The sequence below is a fragment of the Xenopus laevis genome, chromosome 3L (assembly GCF_017654675.1).
Source record: "Xenopus laevis strain J_2021 chromosome 3L, Xenopus_laevis_v10.1, whole genome shotgun sequence".
NCBI lineage: Eukaryota > Metazoa > Chordata > Amphibia > Anura > Pipidae > Xenopus > Xenopus laevis.
In genome coordinates, this window is record NC_054375.1 from 96,196,981 (window position 1) to 96,221,244 (window position 24,264).

Consider the following 24,264-nt stretch of genomic DNA (forward strand, 5'->3'; position numbering starts at 1 on the left):
TTCAAAATCCCATAGAAATTAATTGAGAGCTGCGGAATTTCACTCTAGTGGCGGAACTTCACACTTTGATAAATTTACCCCCATTATGTGCACGTGGTTCAGGACACAAAAATAGTTCATCATGCTGTTTGTGTACTACTTTATAAATTATATATGATATTATAGAGAATTAAAACAAGGTGTATAATTGGCTCTAATAAAATACTTTCCATTGCTTGGGATAGCTCAATTTCAGGATTTTCACAGTTTCTCACACAAAAGCTGCAACTTCTTTTAATTTTTCTTGAATTAACACTTATCAAGCTGTGATGAAACATGTTAATTCGGGTCTAATGTATGCAGATTAAGATCTGAGTTCAGTGCAGGCCTTTTATGAAGAATCTGGTATTTCACTTAATCCTAACTGTAATGAGTTGCTCCCTCCCCGATGGATTTCCACTCTTTGTTAGGCCAATGAATGGTTCCTGCATCCCTAATGAATTGGCCCATGTTTGTGGGGCCTTTAGGGAGTACCCCAAATAGGAAGGTGAAGAACATGAAACATCCCCCCAGTGGCTGAACATGCATTGGAGAGCAGTCAGAGGCTTTACATTCACTGGCTAGGCTGCCACTGTGTCACCTGGTTATTATACATTTATAATATAGTTATAATACAGGTATGGGATCCATTATCCCGAAACCCGTTATCCAGAAAGCTCCAAATTACAGAAAGGCCATCTCCCATAGACTCCATTTTATCCAAATAATCTAACCGAAACACGTTATCCAGAAAGCTCCGAATTATAGAAAGGCCATCTCCCTTCTCTGTAATAATAAAAATTTCATTGTACTTGATACAAACTAAGATATAAGTAATCCTTATTGGAAGCAAACCCATTAATGTTTACATGATTTTCTAGTAGACTTAAGGAATGAAGATCCAAATAACGGAAAGATCCCTTATGAAGGTGATCAGCCCAACAATCCAGATGAAGCAGCGAGAGGAACAATACGGTTATCAAAATGGGCACTAGCTTCATGAAGTAATTCATCCAGACGTTACCATTTATTATGATGTACACAGTCATATTCTTGGATAATTTGAATTGCAATGACTGCATGTATGCATTAAGGCCTGTGATAAAACAACTTGTTTTTATTATTCTGGTGTTTATATTATACTTGTGTACTCTACTTTCCCGGGCTTAACTGTGTGGCAAATGGCAAGTAACATTTGTTCCTCACGTGTAAAGTAATGTGTTGCTTCCAGCCTTCACGCTTGCTACCTAGATAATTGACCCCTGCTGTGAAGGCAACAAAATCTGTCCTCAAACCTTCTTGTAAAGACAGTAAGGCCAGTTTCACATACAGTATATTCTTCCCAGGCATAGATACAAAGGCTGACATGATGCCAACCACCGCACTGCCTTGGCCTGTAAGAAAGCACATGGGTTGGATTTGACATAAAAAAAACACAAATCTTTGCACCAAAATACAGCTTGTTTATTGATGTCAGTGGAGAACCCACTGTGCACCGGTGATCTAAGGCTTGTAGGGTCCCATCACAATTCAGAGCCAAACTGGTCATTTTGATGGCCCATCTGGAAATGCACAAGATTGGTTAACTCTGGAAGCTTTCTCTGTGATCTGCAAAAAATCAAACTATACTACCATACAAAAAATGTGATGCTGATATGCTGCAATAAAATGCCTCATTCCCCAAAAGACTTGCTTGTGTGAGTCCAACCCTATGCTCACGACCTCCCATGGCCTGAGCGCATCTCTACTGCTTTTTTATCTCATAATTGCATTGCTATACCACATTCTGTTATCATTTTAATTAGATGCAAAACAACCAACTAATGATTTATCAACCATTGGAACTAGTTTGGGTTTGATGGTTAGCCAGTCCACCATTGTGTTGTCACCTCTCCCCTGTATATACATTATAATTTGCAGGTAAACCACACCTATAGAAACAATAGATTATCTGGTTTTAAGAAGCACAGAAGGGCAGCTCTAGCTCTTTTATTTTCCCAAAATCAACACCCTCATTTAATGAGATTTTACCTCCTATAATTGACAGAAAGAATTAGCTTGTCTCATTATACCAATTGACTTGTGCGAAGACTCACATACGTCTCCTCTGGCAATGCTGATAAGGATGAAAACGCGAATTTGGAAATATGCTAATTATACTGTGCATGTGATTACAGATTGGGTTGAGCACCCTTCCATGCATATAGTAATTATCTGACTTGTTTACAAGCACAATCTTCTAATGAACACCTTCTAAACTAAAAGTGGCCTTGCTTACTACAAAATCTTCAACTTATCTAATGGAAACGTGAAATGTTGGGAGGAAAGTTTTATATGTGAATTTGAGTTCTAAAAGAAAGATACACATTGTTTCCCCCCCTCTTGTAGCTCTGGCTGTGTCAGGACTCTTGCTTCATATGTTTACTTGTCAGCACAAGAGTGGAACATTTTGTGATGGCTGTTGACTAGAAGGCGTCTTGATGCCAAGAACTTACTTATGTCATGGGCCCTGTTTTATTGTAGTCCCCTACTCAAAAAGACATGCCATTTGGTCACACTTCATGTTACTGCTAAGGCCCTTGGGAAAGCAGGAACCTTTGACCTGCATAGTGTATATGCATTATATTTAGGAAACAAAGAGTGAATGTGAGAGATTCCTCGGGTGAGATCCCACTCCTTTCTGAAACAAAAACAGCAGCTGCAAGATTTTCAGTAACTGAGAACTACACTATTGATTAGCAGTCGGAACTTACTGGGCTAGTCACAAACAAACTATCCAAAATAGTTAATAAAAAAAACCCTTTTCTGATGCAGAATACGTTGACAGTTCTAACAGCACTTCCCATCTACTGGGCACTGATAAAGTTAGTGTTTTACTGAAACACACTGTAAAGGGGTGGCTGTGGGACTGATTTTCATCAGCAGAAACCGGCTGTCTTAATAATAAACAAAATGGATGATACAATATACAGTAATAATGCAAGAGATCCTGTTTGTCTGCAAAAAAACAAAATATTGGTGAAAGTTCATCAGTAATCCCAAACACGAGGCAAAGTAACAATGGTGGCTCAATAACAAAAAGGTTAATGACCGACAATGGCCCAGTGAAAGCCCCGATTTAATTCCCATTAAGCAGCTTTGGCAGTACCTTAAAAACCCAGGTTCATATCCGATCTGATCTGTAGCAAATCTGGCAAGATGAATGAGCTAAACTCTGCCATACAGTGCACAGAGCTGATAATACTCACCACAAACGATTGGCGGCTATTACTGCAAATGTGGCTTCGTGAAATAAAATTTGGGTATTGAGTACTTAAGAAAATAGCAGATTTCCATTTTTTTTCTCATAAAAAGTCACATAGAAAAAAGTCCTGTGTTTCACAGCTATGGAATCAAAACTTTTGCGTTTCAGTGTAAAATAATCCAACTGGTTAAGGCTCTGAATACACATGCAAGGCACTCTATGGATTGTATTTTTAGTTTACTGTATTTCCATTTGTTTATACAGCTACAGGAACTAGATATTGTTTATCAACAGTTATTTATCAAAGGTTGAGTTTTAGAGGTTTGTGAGGTTTTTTTTATACCGCAAATAAACTCACAACTCAAATGTTTTCTGATTTAAGAAAAAACTCGAATGGGAAAAACTTGAATCGGTGAATTCAGGGTTAAAAACCCCAAAAGTCGAATTAAGATTTTTCCGCTGGAAAAAAATGTAATTGCTCAAATTAATTGAGTTTTTAAGCGAAACGCACGGAAAAAAACCCTGAACATCATGAAGGCTATTGACATCTTCAAATGGTTCTGCCATTGACTCCTACATGACCGACAGGTTTTAGATGATATATTTTCGAATTGAAGCTATGTCCAGCTTTGAGGTATAATAGAATTAGAGTTTTTTTTGACTGTAAACTACCCTTGAAAAACTCAAATTTTTTGGGAAAACACAACTCAACCTTTTGTAAATCTGTGTGTGTTGGAGGGGTGCATTAACATTTCTCTTATAAGGTAATAAAAGAAATGTAACTAATCTTCTGCACTATACCTGTGAGGTGGCTAATGCTACTAGACTTTCCTTCTGATGAGGATGAAGATTATTTTTTTATTAAAAATGTATGGTGTGCCACTATTCCAAAGGCATTTCAATAACTCACTTGAGGTATATTCACTTATTTGCTTTCAGGCCAATCGGAATTGCTGCAGCATACCAAATGTTATCCCAACTAGACATGAATTTACATACTAATGTATATAAGTACCAACCAATCAGACAGCAAAGATTTGACCATAGAACAACATTTATGTGGGACACAAAGTGATTATTCCATTAGTAGGTCTGTAATTGAACAATGAGCATGTGCAGAGTCACTGACACTCCTAGCAAAATCTAAGATGGTAAGCTCCTGTGCATAACTTTGAAGGCCTGAATAATCACGGTTATAATACAGATGTAAAACGTTTAGGTTAGTGCATTAAGCTCACTATAAAATATAAAATAAAATATAAAATACAATTTAGCTCTCCTTTAAATGCAGCAGATATTTCCCCCACAAAGTCCGATTTATTCCACAATAACACATAACCTATCTGGACACACATCACAGGGAGGGGTGTACATTTTTATTGATCAGTCACTATTTACAAGTCAGTTCCAGTCACAGAATCATTTGCTGTTCCATGTGGTGAAATGAAAAGTAAATTCTTCACTTCATACACAGAACAGCCCCAAATAGAAAAAAAACCTAAACAAGTAACCACTGAAAGAACGTAGTGCATATTTGCCTAAGAAAGGCTCCGAAATTTCCCTGTTAAACCTAACTGAAAAGCTTCAAGAGGGTTTGGAAAAACATCTTCTACTGACCTGTAGTGTGGCTTACAGAGAGTTGAATGGAGTGCTCTAAATATTCCAGGATAGCTTCATTCAAGTATAGTGCACCCCTCCATCCATATCACTTCTAAAAGTAGTTTAAATTTAAAAACAGATTTTTTTTCTGCAGCAGAAAAAAAGGGTGCCTGGATATTAAGGCCAATACATTGATTATAAATGACCAACAAATGGCTTGCACGGAATACGTTTTAGACTTTGTTGGAGAGGTTATGTACATTTACAAGATTAGGAGAAGTTTTATTAATGCTGGATGTGCTTGATGGTGGGACACATGCTTGGCTTTGTTAGGAGGACTATATAAAAAGTGGCATTGCAATTAAAGGTATGAATGAAGGGCCTTGTCTTGCGAACGTGTAAAAGAATCAACACAGAAAGATATTTTGGTGTAGCTGAAAATAAATAATCAGGGGGGTGTTCTACAGACCATGATGAAACTGATAAAGTAAGAACAAAAGAATATTCCTACTAGGAGTTCTCTCAAATAAGAAAATACATGAATCCTTATTTTGGAACCTTTTTTCCCCAAGTGTATCATTGGGTTTTATAAATAATGCTGTTGCCTGCCACAGATGCAGGTGATCGGATTTAAATTGAAGTTATCCTCTATTAGGTTAGAAGTGCATTTAGTGACGGTTTTGTGATTAACAGCACAGCTGCACAGATGGAGTCATTATTTGTATCATCAGTGACTTCAGACCAATGGCCCAACACAATTCTGCTTTACCTCACTAACAGCCCTACAGCTAACATCAGTCACTTTTGCTAAAACCTACAAAATCAGCAAACAACTAAATCAGACAAACAAAAAGAACACTACAGAAGTGACAGGCTGAGGACAAAGGTAAGACAGGTAACAGTTCAGAGGGCAAGCAGACCCACTGTCATGTCTGTCTGTAGTCAGTTCACAGCTTAGCATCGGCTGGGAGAAATGAATAAGTGGACGAGGAGAACTGCCAGCTGAGTTATCCCTTTTGGAACGAAAGTTGAAGGGTACGAAGCACAATTAGAGGAGTGATTTAGTAGATCTTATGCGTAAGTTCCACCTGTGATGAGAAGTTCATAGGCAGGGTCACGGGTTCTCCTGCACAGAACGATACAGGCGCACAGCATTCCCAGGAGCTGGAAACATTAATGTAAGATAGTGTCAAATACTACAATACTTTACAAGAAATAACATGGAATTATTTTGACACAGAGAGTGGAAGAAAATACAAGAGAGAAACAGATAAGTAAATAATATTTATTTACATACATACCATTTGTGTTCAACAGTTCTCATTAGGAACTTGGACACAAATAATATGTGAATAAATACACACACACACAATTATATAAACACAATATAAACAAAAACTTTTTAAACTAAATAGTTACTGCTATGCTTTCTTTGTGTATATAATTTCCAAGATATAAAACACTCTCAAACATTCCATACAAGAACTCAAGTCCAAGCTTTACCTGTATAGTAGCAAATGCCAGAGCAGCCCATATGACATACATCATTATTTCCTGGAGCTTCTCTACAACTAGGGCCTCACAACCCTAAAAAAAAAAAAAAAAAAAATCAGAATTACAGAAAGTTTTCAGCAAGATAATAAGGCATACACTGGCAATAATGGCAAATTATAAGGCAATTGCAGTTACTATTGGTACAATAATCAAGTGTTGGGGGTAAGAACTCTTTACCTTATGGCTAATGCCACACACGGGCTGAAGTCGGCCTGCTGAAATATGCTGGGCAAAAGTCAGCCCTTACGCAGGCATTAGCCTCCTCTTCTGCCTGCAGATGGAACCGTTCTGTCAGCTTGGGTGCAATCATACTAGGCTGATTTTGGAGCTAGAATGCAAACTCTCGCATTTCTTTGGTGAAGTCAGCAGAGTATGCCTGCACCCAAGCCACACACCGGTTCCGGTGCAAACAAGAGCGGAGGCTAATGGCTGCACAGAGGCAGATTTCATTTCTCACCTGGCATTAGACTATGAGCACATGGAGCTGTAGGCTCCGCTGCTCTCAGCCTGCGTAATTTTCAGTAGGCCAAGTGAAGCAGATCCACTCTGTGCCCCATCTCAATTGAGCTGAATCAGATCCATCTGTCTGTGCTCACACGCAGTGGAGGTCAGCCCAAATACGTGAAAGGAGGCACCTTTGGGCCAACCTATGCTCCACTGCATGTGACTACAGACAAGAGAAAGAGGCTTTGATTGCTTCTCTCTCAGCCTGCAAAAATACGCAGCCATAGCCTTAGCTGAAGTCCTGCAGAGGTATAAGGTGGGGGTTACCATTGTGGGGGAAGAGATCGGTCTATATGCAGTAGTATAAAGTTTGCAGTGTTAACCAGTCATTTTTGTGTGTGGTAGAAAAGAGGTTTGGCAAGTCTAAACAGAAAAAAAGTTGACCTATAAAATTAGTGTTAGAATAAATATCAAGTCTAATTCACTTGAGATGCCAATGCCACAGTGAATATAACTGCTTACCTCGGGCAGGCACTCCTATTCACTGAAAAGTGGAGTTGTCCCAGTGTCCATCATGTTGAAATAGGGTTGAATGGCACAAGTTACAGTGCAGATACGTTTTGCAGAATATAAAGTGTTTAGATCTTACATAGGAATCTAAATTCACTGTATTCTACAGAATACAAGTCATTTTTCAGACTGAATGGCTGCCCCCATATCTATCAATAAGATGAAACTCCAGCACACGGATGCTTAAGGGTTCATAACCCGTGTTTATTGTCAATGCCAAACAGGAAACAACGTTTCGGGGGCGTACCCCTTCGTCAGGTGGTACGCCCCCGAAACGTTGTTTCCTGTTTGGCATTGACAATAAACACGGGTTATGAACCCTTAAGCATCCGTGTGCTGGAGTTTCATCTTATTGATCAATTGTTGGAGGTGCCGTCCTCCTTTAACCCCAAGCACCGGTGAGGATACTGAGAGACCAGGTGTGCTACTGCTTCTATTTGTTTGAATTGCCCCCATATCTACACAGCAACAAACATCTATAAACTATATGTTTCCAAAGCAAGCACATCAGTTTTCTGTGCAGAACAACAGTACATTACATTTTAATTACTTTGAACGTTTTCATTTTTGGGGTTACTGTTTTTCTTAGCTGATCAGTCTCAAAAACAGGTGCTAAGTTTTAAGCGAGTGTTTGAATGCCTGGAGGATCTTGCAGACTGAATCACCTGTTCCCTGCAAGGATCTTGGAGATTGACAAGCAGGAGCAGCTACATGATCTGTGCTTGGTACAGCAGAGGTGCAGTTGTAGATGAGCTACAGGGGGCTCAGTTAAGATGGAGAGAATATCAGTGATGCAGCTGGAGGGCCTCTGCACTGGTGTTATAATTAAATGTGGTTCATTGGATAACGGGTCCACTAAAAACAATAAATGATATGGCCTACACTAAAAGATTAGTTTTTTTTTGCCAGCTATAAAACATCTCACCTCAGAGTAGAGATCTTCAGGTTTGTTCATGCTTCCTGTACAGTTGAACACATAGCTACGGCAGCAGCTGAGGGGAACACTGTTGTTCTTTGTTTCAGAGAACCAAGGTGTGTTCTCCCATTCGGAGTAGTTGTGAATGCCACAACAGTGCAGCTTGACAAAGATAGAGGTAAAATGTAAAATATCCTTACCTGCACTGCCTGCTTTAATAATTGTTGTTGCTCCATATAGAATTTGCTTGAATGTATGAAAATGGTCAGTAAAATCCCTTCAGTTTGACATACAACCTATTTATGAGTAAGCCCTCGCTCAATTTCTTTGTAATAAATTTCACAATTCCTCATCAACAATTGCAGTAGCCAGACTGATGACAACATAAGCAAATGATGCAGTCTTTGCATTTTGAAGATTTATTCCATGTTACAATTTAATGAAAAGTAGTGTATGTTTTAAGAATGCGAGGAATTTATTATTGTACCATTTACTTTCTTGGCTGTTCAATAAAAAGTGTTCAGCACTTTTGTAGTTTTCATCAGGCAAGAGATCTTTTGCCTTAAAGGAAAACTATACCCCCAAAATAAATACTTAAGCAACAGATAGTTAATATCATATTAAGTGACTTATTAAAGAATCTTACCAAACTGGTATATATATATATATATATATATATATATATATATATATATATATATATATATATATATATATATATATATATATGTATATGTAAGTAAATCTTCCCCTTTTACATCTCTCACCATTTCGTGATGGTCTGTGTGCTGCCTCAGAGATCACCTGACCAGAAATAGCACAGCTCTAACTATAACAGGAAGAAGTGTTGAAGCAAAAGATACAACTCTGTCTGTTAATTGGCTCATGTGATCTAACAAGTATGGTTTGTTGGTGTGTATGTGTGCACAGTGAATCGTATGATCCCAGGGGACAGTCCTTATTTTTTAAAATGGCAATTTTCTATTTAGGATTACCCAATGGCACATACTACTAGAAAAGTATATTATTATGAAAATGGTTTATTTACATGAAGCAGGGTTTTACATATGAGCTGTTTTATGCAATATCTTTTTATAAAGACCTATATTGTTTGGGGGGTATAGTTTTTCTTTAAGGTATTTACCTATCATTCAACATATCTATGCTGCTCTGTGGACCTCAGATTTCTAGCAAAACAAATTCACAGAAAAAGAAAAAAAAGTTGCCTAAAAAAAGTCCCAAAATTACACCTGATAACAAAAAAAGTTACTTGTACTGCAGGGCTTGACCCATTACATAGACCTACATTGCAGTAATAAAACAGCCAACACTTATATACCAGTTTGAGATTTGCATATTTCTGGATCTATACAAGCCTTGCCACACCCGTCTTACCTGCCGTTGAACATAATCAATTGCTCGGCTCGCTGAGTCAGGAGATGTCCCATTGTATTGGTTGAAAACGTTTGCAATTGTATTATCCACCTCATCTTCAACCTGCAATACAAAAAGAAGATCTTACATCACAAAGTAGTATTAGCTACTAATTAAAAAAAAAAAAATCAACCTTCAAATTACAGTCTTACTTTATATCTATTGGAACTTTATTTTAACTTTCAAATATATAAATGTACTGCTGTCAATTCCTGGGTACACAAAAGATGCAAGCTAATCTAAAGCCTAATGAACATGTGACGTGCCCAATCAGATTTGTACAAATATCTACTGCATGGAAATGAAATTAAACCACTTTCCTCCCACTGAATAGCAGAACGTGTAGGAGGGAGCTTCCGAAGGCTATAGCTGGGAATGATGTCAATGATACAAACTGCATGCTTTCATTATAAACAATTATACCCATTTTACCTGCTTTGGCGTTGACGTGCTAACCTCTACTATGATTTTCAATGCAAATACAGAATATTATGGTGGTGCTCTGCATCTATTTGCACCTTACCTTGGCTCTGTAGATGTATCCAAGAACGACCACAACAACTTCAGTCACAAACACCAAGAGCAAGATGACCACAAACTGAAAAAAAAGGAAAAGTTCATAAAGTAATATTTAATTTACTACCTGACTCATCATAGTAGAGTTTTACAAAGGGTGCTGGCAAGCATGCCACACTTGAAGATAAACTGACTTTCTGAAGGAGCTTACACTTGGACAAGTACCAGGAAGAACACTGCCAAATTTTGATTTTAGATTTATATACACTAGAGATAGATTCTACTCCAAAATTGGGAACTACATTCATTACCTTGTATTATGCACAACCCAACCCATAACCCTGTTCAAAATGTTTTTACTAAGCCAAACACCACAATTATCACAAGTTATACATTTTATATTTAAAAATTGAAAGGAATAAACCACAAACTCTTTTTACTGGGCATATGTTGAATATAGCACAACCCTGGCAGGGTCTAATGAACTCAACTTTAGTCCTATGAGGAGGAGAATGTCTGGAATGCTAAAAGACTGGTTTATGGATGACGTACAGTCCTATTTGAATGTGGAAATACAACATGCCTTGACTTTATAGTCAATTTAAAAAAAGTAATGATGGGGGTGCATGGTGTGCGTTTGATCATGTCAACGGAAGGTAAAGTTATGAATGCATCATTTCAGGGAACAGAAGTAGGTTGGTTGTACTCACTGTTGCTAATCCACAACGGCTTTCTCTGATGGTGGCACAGCAACCAATCAGGCCTATAATGAAAAGGAGAGTTCCTGCAGCAATGATTATCACACCAGGAATCAAGGTATATACATCCTCAAAAAAGTGCTCGTAGTCATCATAAGTGACAAAGACATAGGCTCCCACATAGCATAGGATTCCGGCAGCAGCCTGTAGACAATAAAGGATGTTAGAAAAGCACCAGCAGTTTCTATCATTTAACACAGATCTAGACAAATAAGTCATTGCTGATAAACTATATGGAAAAGCAACAAGAAATAAGTTTATATGCAACTATGATATGCAAGAAAAAAAAAGGTATAATTTAAAAGGGGCAGATTACTTAGAATTACCATTAAGAATGATGCAGATAATGGTATTCTAAGACAATCTCACTTCTAAATTATTATTTTTTCTGCAGCTCCCCAGGCTGGAATGTCAATGGCAATGCATTTGCATTGGGACCACTTACTCTATCAACCAAGCAGCAGTTCAGAATTCTGTGAGGTTCATAAATAAGACAATGCCTCCATGGAAAGAGAAGCAGTACAAGGTAACCATAACAAAATGTATTTTGGGGGTGTTATTGGGGTCAATCAACCAATCCATATTGCAATTCACAGTGTTCTGAAAATAGGCAAAATAGGAGAGCAAAGAATAAATAAAAACAAAGACCAACTGAGGAGGCCAATCTATTGCATTCTAAAAGTTAAGTGGGCAGTAAACCCTCTGTTTAACATTATACTTTGTGACTATTGTCTTTCTTGCACTAAATTAATTCTAGAAACTAATTTCTGTAAATTAAAATAAATATTCTGCTTCCTGTTGTTACAAGCACCATTAAAAAACAAAATCACTTACAAGCCCTCTATATAAATAAACCCCTCCCTTCTACCAGCTGTTTTGAGGTAAGATACAGCTCATTATACAAATGACTGTGGTCAGAAGAACCAGCAGTGTGTAACTTTACTTTCAATTTCAAACTTTACCTAGTTTAAAAACACACAGATATTTCAGAACTAAAAGAACAGGCAAAAATACGTTCAGCCGAAGCCTTATTCATTGAACTACTGTTGAAAAAGTCATTAGTGTACCTTTAAAGGTGAACTTACCCTTTTAAACATTTATGCAATTTTATTTACAAATATATTTGCCCTATCAAAGTTTTGTACCCAAACATACCAAATCAACATTATTAACATTACTTTAAAATGCAATTAAGATAGATCATGTGATTAATCCCACGTACGTTTTTTTTCTCATCTACATTAACCAAATGAAGAATATTAAGTAATTGTAGTGGGAAACAGTCGACATATATTGACTACATGACATAGAGAAAACACAGTGCCATATTTTAACAGCAGAAGAAAAGAATGAATGACACTTATGACATGAATTCACAAAGCTTTTCCTAAGCACAACGAGTCCTTATCATGCAGCCAAGGGCAGGATTGTGAGCAGAGTTACAGCAGGACACATGTTAACCTAACACTAGCTGAATATCCGGCTCTTTTTAATAACATGCACACCCAAACAATAAACATGTAACACATGGCACATTTGGCTGTCCAAGCTTTCTCCATGTGATGTTGCTCTTAAAAGGGTTGTTCGCCTTTGAGATAACTTTTAGTATGATGTAGTGAGTGATATTCTGAGACAATTTGCAATTGGTTTAGGTTTGGGATTTGGCCTTTTTCAGCAGGATTCAGAATAGGCCCAATCCATGTGCCTGGCCAAACTGAATCCAAAAAAATGACGTGACTTTCTGCCACACAAACAAGCAAGCCAAACATATTTTTAACATCTGTGATACTCTTTCCCCCTTGTTTCCCTAATTTACATATGCAAATGAGGCTTCAGTATTCAGAGAATCTTTCACTAATGATTCAGTGCATCCCTATTTTTGATGTATTTTTAATCCAGCAGTTGCTTTTTATTCAGCAGCTCTCCAGTTTGCATTGTCAGCTATCTGGTTGCTAGGGTCCAATTTACCCTAGCAAACCATGCATTGATTTGAATAAGAGACTGGAATATGAATAAGAGAGGGTCTGAACAGAAAGATGAGTAACACAAAGTAGCAATAACAATCAAAAGGCTAAAGCCTTTAAAAGGCATTTGTTTTAGATGGGGTTAGAGAGCCCCATTTAAAGCTGGAAAGAATCAGAGGGCAAATAATTCTAGATCTCTTAAAAAAATGAAGGCCAATTGAAAATGTGTTTAGAATTAGCCATTGTAGAACATATAAAACGTTAACTTAAAGGTGAACCACCCCTTTAAATTAAAAAATGATTTTAGGACAGTTTTAATAGAATGTCAAAATCCCCTAACCAAGTATGGATATTTTATGGATATTTTGTCCGTGGGTAACCTTACTTGCATCTAAAGAGGTCAGTAAAAACTTTAAGAAAACTGCAGGAAGAGCATATTCCATATAAGCTGAAATACAGTCAATGCATGACCAACAACATGTACTTTAATTATATTTGTATTTATTTAATACACATTTTAATGGGTGGGTAAGCTTGAGGTTGGCTCATGGTCAATAATGTCAGTGCAATCATTCCCTAATGCTCTTTCCTTCTATAGCTAGATCCATCCACTCATTAGCTGTATATCAAACAGAGGGCATTGGGGCATCAGATTTTTGGCCAGCTGAATAGTAGTATAAAGAGGGCTGTCTTAGGTTTCAATTAGACACTGAATTAAAGCCATTTAATCCCTCCATTGTCAGAAAACGTATATGTGCAGGAGACAGTGTGGTGCTGTACTGAGTTCCTATGTGAAGCTCGGGACGTTACAACAAAAAGTAAATGTTAAAGTCATTTTCAGTGCTAACTACTAAGAATGTTTTCTAATGAAACACGCTTGCCCTCTTAGACCCTTTCCGCTTTTCAATTAAATTGTTTCATTATAGTGCAGAGAAAATAATTTCCCAGACAACAATAAGTAAAGTCACTTGTGTGTAGTAACTTTCAGTATACCAATACAATAAAGGATGATTATGCAAAAGGTATATAATTCACAAGGATCGACACCAAACGCAGCTTAACTGCTCAAACTTCAGTGTTTATTGTTTTAACACAACATGTTTCGAGTCTTGTGTGACTCTTTGTCAAGTCGGAGGTGCATCGCTTGGAACTCGACCATAATTGAAGCTGCATGTGGTTAGAGGTAACAGCAACATTTTGTAAAAGGATGATTATGCCAAGTGTTATGTTTTGTACATCTGTGTTGCCAAGGTATCATGTCTATTCTTCTTAACACACATCCTGGCCCACATTTAGGAGTGGCTGAGGATAAAGTTTTATTACATAACCCAAAAAGTTTACAGGAAGATACCATATAAGTTGTCCTTTATGCTAATATAGAATGCTAAACAAGAAAAAAATGGGAATTGAAGCCCTTAAGGGTGAAAAACCATAAAGTAGCTCAGCTGTGTGTATTCTTTGTGCTACCTGGAACAGTGTTAGATTTCACAGGCTGGTCTGCACCCACGGACACTAAGGTTTACACATTTGCATTTTAATATACAATAAATTGCCATCCAGATCGGTATACAGAAATCAGACTGCGCTGTTAATCGTGATATACACAACCATAAGTAGGAAAGGAAATTGAAAGATAAGAATGTTTCAAAAAAATTCTGCTGTTTCCAAATATTTAAGAACATAAGATACATTGTAGCTCGGTTCCTTTTTGAAGTGATAAAACAGGTTTCTCAGTAAAATATGAAAGAATGAGGTTGCATTTCTTGTAAGACCAGGAACATATACACAAAGAATGTTTGTATTAGGTAGCGAAACTGATCCCTTAGGACTAAATATCTGGAATTACCATTAGCAATTCATGGGGCACTGAAACTAAATACAACACAAGTTCACAATGCTTCCTTCATCACATTAGAGACTGACATAGATTTATATCTGTGGATACCAAATTGTGGGGCTGACCAGGGGTCCCAACCTGAACGACAGCTAGCTAGTGTAAAATCCATGCAGATTGCCTAACTGCTCATTAAACACTCAAAGCCTTGATGCATAATTAGGGTGAAATTTGCAGTAAACACTTATTTGCCAAATTTTAAATGGAGGCTTGAACCAAAAACCTTTGATTTACATGTACAAAAAGTTTATTCTGCTCTGCTTCCAAAAGCTCATTATCTCTCCCGCCCTTCTATTTAAATTTACTATGTCTCTCTAGGTTACCATTGCTTAATTTATAAAAGCAGGACCACAGTTCCTTGCCAAGAGTCTTGTAACACCATTCCTCTTACCCCTGAAAAGTATTTTGTTTGGTTCTAGCAATCCCCATGTTCCACTCCACCAACACACTATTAGCAGAAAGCTGGGGGGTCTGCATTATGTGCTACTGTTCTCATGTGGTACTGTGTAATCAGAAAATGGGATAAATATTTTAAGATGACCGAGATACACAAAAGCACAGTAAATGGTGTTGCTAAACATTTATGTACTGGTACGGGATTGTTATCCAGAATGCCAGAGACCTAGGGTTTTCTGGATACAGGGTTTCCCCATAGTTTCAAGTACCTTGAAACATTTAAATATTAAAGAGAAATTCAGGATCAATATAGATTTAAATACTTGCTTAGTTACCACCCCAAGCACAAGTAGAGGAAACGCAAACTTCATGTTGTAGTTTAACTAGGACTCTAAGAAATGACAGTGCTGCGAGGTGGAGCCTTCTGGATAATCAGTTTCTGGATAATAAATCTCATACTTGTGTTACTCTTGCATGGACAGTATTAAACAGTAGCTGAGAAGGTTTGGATCATAAGAACTATTGCTTATGGCTGAAAGGACAGGTACTGGCAAAACATATAGACCCTGCCACAACAAACAGCGAAGTTTTAGCCCCAAAACCAGAATTACTTGTAAATGACACAACTATGGGTATTGCAGTAAAAAGACTTGTACATAAACATCTGCCCAAAGTCACACACACAAGTCCCTCATGAACCTCCAGCTTCACACTATCCGATCTTGCACAGAACAACACAGCAGCATTCCTCAGAATAGGCCCAGCAACAGTGACACCATCTGCCTAAAGGAATCTGCGGCAATCTGCTAGCGCCAACTCCTTGTAGCCCCAGTAAACACAGGCAAGGACACATACAACAAGTAACGCAATTGTGCAGCTGCAGCACAAGACATTCAAATAAGGCAGCGGAAAAGGGACAAGGCCACAGAAATGTCCCCAGCTGCGACATTGACCAGCGTCTCACTTGCTTACCCAGAAAATGAGGTTTAGAAAGACCAGCACGGTCTTCGAGGAGATTAACCCGCACTGCCCCATGTTTCGGTTCACAAAGATGGCAGCCCCCGCTGTGTGACGCAGCTCCCGGCTCTCCAGCTCCCACGGCAACCGGGCCGACCTACAAGTGGCGTCTACACGTCACCTACAACGCCCCTTCCTTTCATTTGACAGCGTGGCGGCCATGTTTAGTTCTGGCAAATGTTATCGATGTGAAAGATATGATGGGATTTATTAAACATAAGTCACTTCTGTTTTTGGAAAATTGTGTGCAGTCTGATGTTTGTCTGTTTTTTCATGTTCTGTCGACTTCTGCTAATCTTTAGAATTAATAACAGAAGTTTAGTTTGAAAAAGGCACGCCCCTTGAGCAGGAGAGAAAGGCAAACAAAAACAACCGAAACCACTTTACAGTTTGCTTCAGTCAGAGGTGGTGAAACAAATTGTCTTTTTTTTCACCCCATTCAGAAAACAAACTCTATAAGTCTGTAGTGTGTAATCAGCTTCCTTTCAAAGCTAAACCCAACATGATGATCACATTTTGCCGTAAGACAAAATAATAAAAATAACCACATTAGACAACATAATTAGTTTTGGGAAAAAAGGGGAGGTCATATTCATTAAAAATCTTAGTAAAGAATTCTCCAATAAAAAGTACGGACCCCCAAAATTCTCATTAAAGGGATAACACACTTTGCACCCAGTGCCTGGCTGGTAAAAATGATCCCAATGTTACCAATGTTATTAATAGGAAAAAAAAATAGAGAGAGGGAGAGAGAGAGAGAGAGGAAGGCCATTATTTTTTTCCAGAAAAGGTGGCAACCCTATTTGCACCATTTCAAATGGGCATGCCCAACATCAGTTGTCATAGTACACATGTATGGGCTTCTCCTGTAGGGAAACTCCCTGATCTGGAAGCAAAACTAGTGTCAGTGAGCCCCTCAGACTCAGTGGTTGCCATTAAAATGGGCTATACCTGTTTTCCCCCCGAGGCCTGAAAGCATAAATCAGTGTCAGGTGGATTCCGAGTGGTTGCCACACACAGTTCCAGGGATTGCCAACCACCATATAGGCAGGGCTGCTCCTGCCATGATAACCTTGCCTCAGGCAGCACGGTTTGGACAGTTACCAGCGGCGGTAAAAAGCTGCCTCTGGTAACTTTAAGAGCCAAATTTCCATTTTTTAAAACAGAAATTCAGCTCTGCTAGTGCTGCAAGCACAATAGCGCTCACTGCACAGATAGGGTTGCCACCTGGTCAGTAGTTGATCCCAATGTTATTAATAGGAAAAAAAGATAATTATATAGGAAGGCCGGTATTTTTTTCCAGAAAAGTTGGCAACCCTATGCACTAGCAATGCGGCCCCCCCTCGAACTGCTCAGGCGCTAGAAGTTAAAAGAGCTGAACGGGAATGCATCAGGACAGCTGCCTCAGGTGGCAGCAGCCCCTGAAACTCCCCTGCATATAGGACCAGCATTGCTGCCACTCTACACAGATTATCAGTTTTTAACACTTGTACTAATTTAATAAAACTAGAAAAAAATTAGGGAGGGAGGGTGAGAGAAAAATTTCATGTTAGTTAAGATGACTCTTTGTGTACTGCCATTCTAAGTACCCTTGTTATCCTAGTCCCATCCCCAGATTTTTCCCAACTCTCTAGCAACCTATTGTTCTTAAACAAAAAAAAAAGAAATGCCCAGCCTGGTTTCACTACCTTTTGCAGCAGCCATCCCACTGTTTACTAACCAAAAACCCCCAGACTGGTTTTATTGCCCTCCCAGCGGCCCATTGTTTAAAAAAAAAACAACTCTCAGACTGGTGTCATCTTGCATATTACCACACACAGTCCTTATTAGGCTTCTTTTGTGTTCACTGCACTCTTATTTTTGTCAATCTCCATTCCTTCTTTTTTCTCTTTATCTGTAACTAGTCAAGGATTGGTGTATTTTCAACTGCCCCATTTCTTTCTGATCATGGTTTGTGTAACCCCTTACAATCTGCTCTAACAGGACTCACCAGTGACCTGTTTTATGCAAAAGAAAAAAAAAATGTCTCTTTTATTTATTAAATTTAATGGCCATTTTGTATTTTGTAAGTACACTGTATCCAAGACCTTACTATTTGAGTAGTACTTAGTGTATTCAAAACACATTAGTTCCAAAGCATTTTAATTTTTTTGCAGTGGATATGAAGCCCCAAACACTACAGGGCAGATTTATTAAAGGGTGCAAATTAGAGTTCACTACAGAGAACACACCCACTTTCAATTCATTTCTAAGGGATTTTTAGAAGAGTATTTACCAAATTGTGAACTATAGCTTTAACCCATTGATAAATGTGCCTTTAAAATTCCCAAAGGAATTAATAGAAAGCGAGCGAGTTTTCTGTGTTGAGTTGTAATTTAATAGCATACAAAGAAGGGCCGCCAAAATCAAAGTTAAAAATATAATATTTACTGTAGATTCGTTAAAAAAAGGAACAATATCTCCATGTTGTTCCTTTTTTATGAATCTACAGTAAATATTATATTTTTAACTTTGATTTTGGCAGTCCTTGTGGAATCTTTCGGAGTGCCCGATACCTCTTCTTTGTATGCTGCTGGTTTATCCTCTACCGAAGCTGAGGGTCTGGGGCTGGTGCACCTGGACCACCTGTTCTACGTGGTGAGTGATCAAAATACTTTGTGTCCTCTGCCCCTTTCTTCTTTGGTGTTTAATGAGTTCTAATTTAACACTTTCATACATCTGCCCCTGTGTGTAGAATGTTCAACCACCTTTTTTGCTAAGTTTTAGCTCTCCTTTAAATGCTACAAAGAAATTTTTAACCCATTTGACACAAATATAGTAAAAATTACATTGCATTTTTGATTCTTTTACATGCAAAGAAACACTGATGTTATTTTAGAGAGGGGCATATTAATAATTAATATATTAGCTGGGTTGCTTTTGCTGGGCTCCTTTGTCTTTCTTTTTCATAGCCTGGTCTGTAACTTTCCCCATGCTTCAATGAGCCCAAAAGAGAGAATGGAAGATTAAAGGGCTGCTCTGTGTGCCACAGAGGCTCTTTCATTGGGATTTTCTTGGCAACTAAACTGACCCACTTTCTTTTATATATTTGTAGTTAATTGAAATGTTTACAGTTGTACAGTTAAAGTTTTAAGCCAGTCTAATATTCCTAACGAACTATGAACTCAAGTGACCCAAAGACAGTTTTTTTTTATATGGGTACAGTGTTTTCTCTGCAGTACAAATATATTTATCAAATGTAATTATATAATATCATGCCAATGGATTAATGTGCATGTATAGGAAGCTAATATGTACAGTAGATAAGGTTTTTATGTTGAAGGGATATTTACAGAGTGTGCCAGGCCACAGAATGCAGTGCAATTTCATGTGCAACATTTATCCACTATTTTTGGGACATTGCCAACATACATAATCCATGCTTCCCGGAAATATCATTTCAGCAATTAGACGTAGCAGTAAAGTGATCAGGAGGTGAGTAAAGAATGCTGGCCTGGCAGTAAGAGAATTCCCTGAAAGTAGTAGATCAGAACTAAGTACAGGTATAGATCTCTTATACAGAAAACTTTGTTTTTGGTAGCACAATCCTATTTTAGTATGTGATTGCTCATTTTAATGTATTTTTGTGAGAGAGACATAATTGTCATCTTTCATCATTTGCCAAGGTAAAATTAAATTTAATTCAGCCACATAAAAATTAATGAAACATTTACTTTTATGCTCTATGCATTTGTGACAACTTTGGGAACCTTTCTTCCCATATACCTGTTTTTTAGGACTTGAATTGTGCCTCTTCTTCACATAGCTACAGAATGTAATAAGTGTAAATAAGATGAATTATGAATCTAGGGTGATAGGAGAATAATGGTTTTGGCCACATCCCTATTACTATTCAGTTTCACTTGGCCACTTGTGTTTGTATAGAGTCTTTTGAGAATACTTTTTATATGTTATATATGTTATATATGGTCTCTATCTTTTTCCCTTACTATTACCTCTCAGATTTAATTCATAATTAATATTAGAGACATTCGAACATCATTTATGCCATTTTTTTTTAAAGAAGAGTATTGGAATCCTGTGTGTACAATTACATTGAGAAGCAAATTAATTTTTAATAATGTTTTTAACCATTATTTGTAAACTTAGGTTTTGATTTTTTTAGTTGTGATCAGTAATTAGATAATGAGTACAAACTTATGTGTTAACTGAAAAAAAATAGGCAGTTGTAATCTTCCTATAAAGACAGCTTGTAAGAGACACAGAAAGATGCTTTTGAAAAAGCATTTTAAAGCAGGAATTAATTGTAAAATACATAAACAAAGCAAACATGTGCTTTGTGACCACATTTGCATCTATATGCAGTGTCGGACTGGGATGCTAAGGGCCCACCAGAAAACCTTAGACCGTGGGCCCACTTTCCAAGCTATTATTCCTCTTCTCCTCACTCAACCTCTTTATTCTCCTATTCTTTTATCTCTAATTACTATACTCTATTCTTCGATTATTAAGCCTATTTTTTCCCATGAATAAATGGGGAATGACCATGAAATAGGCCAAAAGATTAGAAGAAAGAGGGCCCAATGACACCTGGCCCACCGGGAGTTTTCCTGGTATCCCGGTGGGCCAGTCCGACACTGTCTACATGCACTTATACACATGTTTTCATTCAATATTGGCAGAGCTACCACTTGGAATATGGGGAAAGTTTAACTTATTAATTTTCAGAGTTTTAGCAAAATGGTAGCATCTCTGCTAATAAAAATAACTAGCTTGTCATAATACAAGCATGGGCGACTGTTTTCCCCAGCCTGGTCAAATTTTGATACGAAGGGCCCAGCTGTGTAATGCAAAGGTAAAAGGATTTATGCAGCTTTGTAAGAAACCTCTGTGACTTGCTTAAAAATTGATGGAATTTACATAGAAGCTTATGTAGATAACATATCAAGCAACGAAAAGGGGGGAAGAAGGGAGGAAGGTGATATTTCAACTTGCAGTGAAGCAGTAAAGAGTGAATTAAGTGTATTAGAGCAAAAGTCACACGGCCGAAGGCACTTGGGAAACTAACAACATGTCTAGCCCCATGTCAGATTTCGAAATTAAATATAAAAAAATCTGTTTGCTCTTTTGAAAAATGGTTTCAAATTATTATTCTGCTAGAGGAGTGCTATTACGTAATTGAGAACCCTTATAGTCAAAACATGTTTTCTTTTGACAGAATCCCTTTAATTATTTTTACTATTTATATGAACTAATACTGACTAGTTATTGAACACAACAGCAAGATCTTTGGTCCCTTTAAACTTATGCAATTTATGTAAATTGTACAAAAACTTAACGTAACGTAACTTTCATATCAAGCAATGACAGCGCAGAACAGTATGACAGGGGCAGGAAGGTATTGAGAGTTTATACCCCATTGCATCTATATGTGAGCAATGTATTCGGGACACTTTCAGTGGTAATGAATTATGTGTGGGGGAAGCAGGGAGGGGGTTTTCTTATTGGGTGGGTTTAGTTTGCTATCGAATTGTGCAGCAAACACCTTAAATACTGCAAAGGTTGTTGTCATCTCTCGACTAGCATTTGGATCATTTTTTAATTGGATGAAATTGATAATCCAATTTTTTTGCACTGCAGCACTCTAGTAATTAATTTTTTTTAACTATTAACCACCTTTCCTATTACTAAACTGCAATAAGCACTGATTATGAATTATTAATCAATTATACATAATTATTTCTTTTATTTCTTTTTATGAATTAAGTATCAATCCAGCACAGAGTCACTTTAATAATTTTTGGTACACTTAATTAATTGAAGCCTCAACAGAGGTTAATTATTTAATTACACTGGCTCTTAATATTTGTAGATAATAATTTATTTGGTGGGAGCAAGGAACGCTAAAGGAGTGAAGTGGTTTAAGTGTTTAACACAATATACTAATATTAGTAGGGGATAACTATTACCCTTTGTTTTGAAAAGAAGTCACTTCTATATAAATTTGCGTTACCTTGGGACTTATCTATTGTCCTTAGTACTTTAGGTGACGAAGAAGGGATAGCTTTCTCTCCTCTCTTCTCTCCACTAATGTGGTCAGGTGAGAGATGCTGAAGTTTCATCCTTTTCCATAAATTGAATTATTGGGCCTACACAGAGCATTTTATTGTGCTTCATGGGCCTCAGCAACATAAACACCTAACTTTAACACTAGCATCTTGTCAAAAAAGGCTGTGTCAGCTTTTGCAGCCTTGAGCTTTACCATGGTGCTCCACATGCATTACGTTTAACATAGCAGCCGAGTGTGGTACCATGTTAGCCATTGATCAAAAAAGGAAAATGTAGAGTAAGTGATACCTTTTATTGACTTATTTAGTAAGTTATTAAATGAGGACTTGAAGTCGCAAAAGGTAGCCAAATTAAAGGTATCACATTTTCTTGCTTTTACTTTAAACAGTTTACTTGCCTTTAACAAAACCACCAAATGGGATGGGCCAGTGGGAATTCAAAACGACATATAAAGGTATAAAGATGGGAGCTAGAATTCATCCAGATGATAGTGAGTATCCTGCTCATATTAGAAACAATCACATCAGTGGCGTAACTAGTTGTTACTGGGCCCTATAGCAAATTCAATTTAGGGCCCCAAAATATTTATAAGTTGGCCTATTTTACCAAGATATATTAAAATTGCTAATTAATTAGGGTCTCACTGGGCCCCCTACACTCCTGGGCCCCCTGCAACCGCAGGGTCTGCTTCCTCTATAGTTACGCCCCTGAATCACATTGTAAATTACAGATACAATGGTTCTGGAATTGTAGCTTTGTCTTTGTTACATACATTTAGCTTGGGTTGGCACACATTGGTTAGAAGTTTTTAGTTACTTTTAGGCTAATGCCACAAGGGAACTGAAATCAGCCTGCTGAAATACACAGGCTGAAAATCAGCCCCTAAACGGTCATTAGCCCCTAGGGTTGCCACCTTTCATTAACTCCAGGCGGGTTGATGATGTCACGGGGCATGGCACTGACATCACAGAGGTCGGTGATGATATCATGGGGCTGGGGAATTAACAGATCACTGTGGCAATCACAGGAGGTCCTGCCTAGTTTTCATAATCTGGGCAGGCAGTATTGACAAAATTTGACAGGTGTCAACCCTACCTGCCTAGGAGTTATTTTTGAGTTATCAGACAAGATCCCCACATTTATGTGTTTTACATGTGGCAATTCTAACAAATGTGAAGAGGCAGATATTGTCAGGTGCTTTATCGCATGTGGGAGAGGAGATGTCCCTCCTGGAGATGAACTACCCTGTGTGTCAGTGCTCTTAAGATTATTATTATTATATAATAATTCTATTAAAATATATTATAATCTGTTGGTTTGTTTATTTATTTGTCCACTTCTGTTGTGGCCCAAATATAAATTACACATGAAATGCAAAGCATATAGCAGGGTTTTTTTCCCTTCATGTCAACTATTTTCCTGACCACATCCATAGTTAAACAGAAGCTTAGGTTCATTAAGCTGAGCTTTATATAGATCCCAACCATAATATCATAATACGCATACAAATACAATTAAGCTGTGGCTGGGGCTAAGTCCAAAATTTCTGCTGAAGGGGCTAAAAATAGTAATGTATCGGGATAAGCCCTCAGGCATGCTGAATGACCTAAAAATAGCCTATAGAAGGAGGGGAGCTAAGCCTTCAAACTATATTGAGGAGGATTAAAAATAAGTGATTGTGTGCTCATAAATTCTTTTTGTAATTCTGCAATTTGTATCCAATGTTAATGCTTTGTTATATATCAGCACCATATCAGTAAAGAATAATATTAATAATAATGTACACGTATCATTAACTTTGTTTTGTAAAGTAGTCCAGCCATTGTTATATATCGACAACAGCCAAAAATAGGCACTTTTCTTTTTAAAGC

The 24,264-nt window shown here is 37.6% G+C and overlaps 1 protein-coding gene and 1 long non-coding RNA gene across 2 annotated transcripts in view; one reads left to right on the plus strand and one right to left on the minus strand.

The window, feature by feature from the left end:
- Positions 1 to 24,264, plus strand: part of LOC121401532 — a 30,842-nt gene that overhangs the window by 1,395 nt on the left and 5,183 nt on the right. The window contains exon 2 of the long non-coding RNA XR_005966324.1: positions 11,448 to 11,579. This is a non-coding gene — a long non-coding RNA (uncharacterized LOC121401532). The remainder of the gene's footprint in view (positions 1 to 11,447; positions 11,580 to 24,264) is intronic.
- tspan3.L (tetraspanin 3 L homeolog) lies at positions 5,285 to 16,354 on the minus strand. Its single transcript, NM_001096610.1, has 7 exons — positions 16,280 to 16,354; positions 11,006 to 11,197; positions 10,303 to 10,377; positions 9,741 to 9,842; positions 8,355 to 8,507; positions 6,365 to 6,448; positions 5,285 to 6,025 (listed from the first exon to the last, which is right to left on the minus strand). The coding sequence occupies exons 1-7, from the start codon at positions 16,340 to 16,342 to the stop codon at positions 5,933 to 5,935; spliced, it is 762 nt and encodes a 253-aa protein (NP_001090079.1). The 5' UTR covers positions 16,343 to 16,354; the 3' UTR covers positions 5,285 to 5,932.

Bases quoted from the DNA above. Each gene is read 5' to 3' on its own strand.
- tspan3.L (NM_001096610.1), bottom strand. From the start codon at position 16,342: ATGGGGCAGTGCGGGTTAATCTCCTCGAAGACCGTGCTGGTCTTTCTA. The intron at 11,198-16,279 runs GTAAGCAAGTGA...TATTGTCTACAG, and splicing joins TTCTAAACCTCATTTTCTGG to GCTGCTGCCGGAATCCTATG. The intron at 10,378-11,005 runs GTGAGTACAACC...CTTTTTTTTCAG, and splicing joins GCCGTTGTGGATTAGCAACA to TTTGTGGTCATCTTGCTCTT.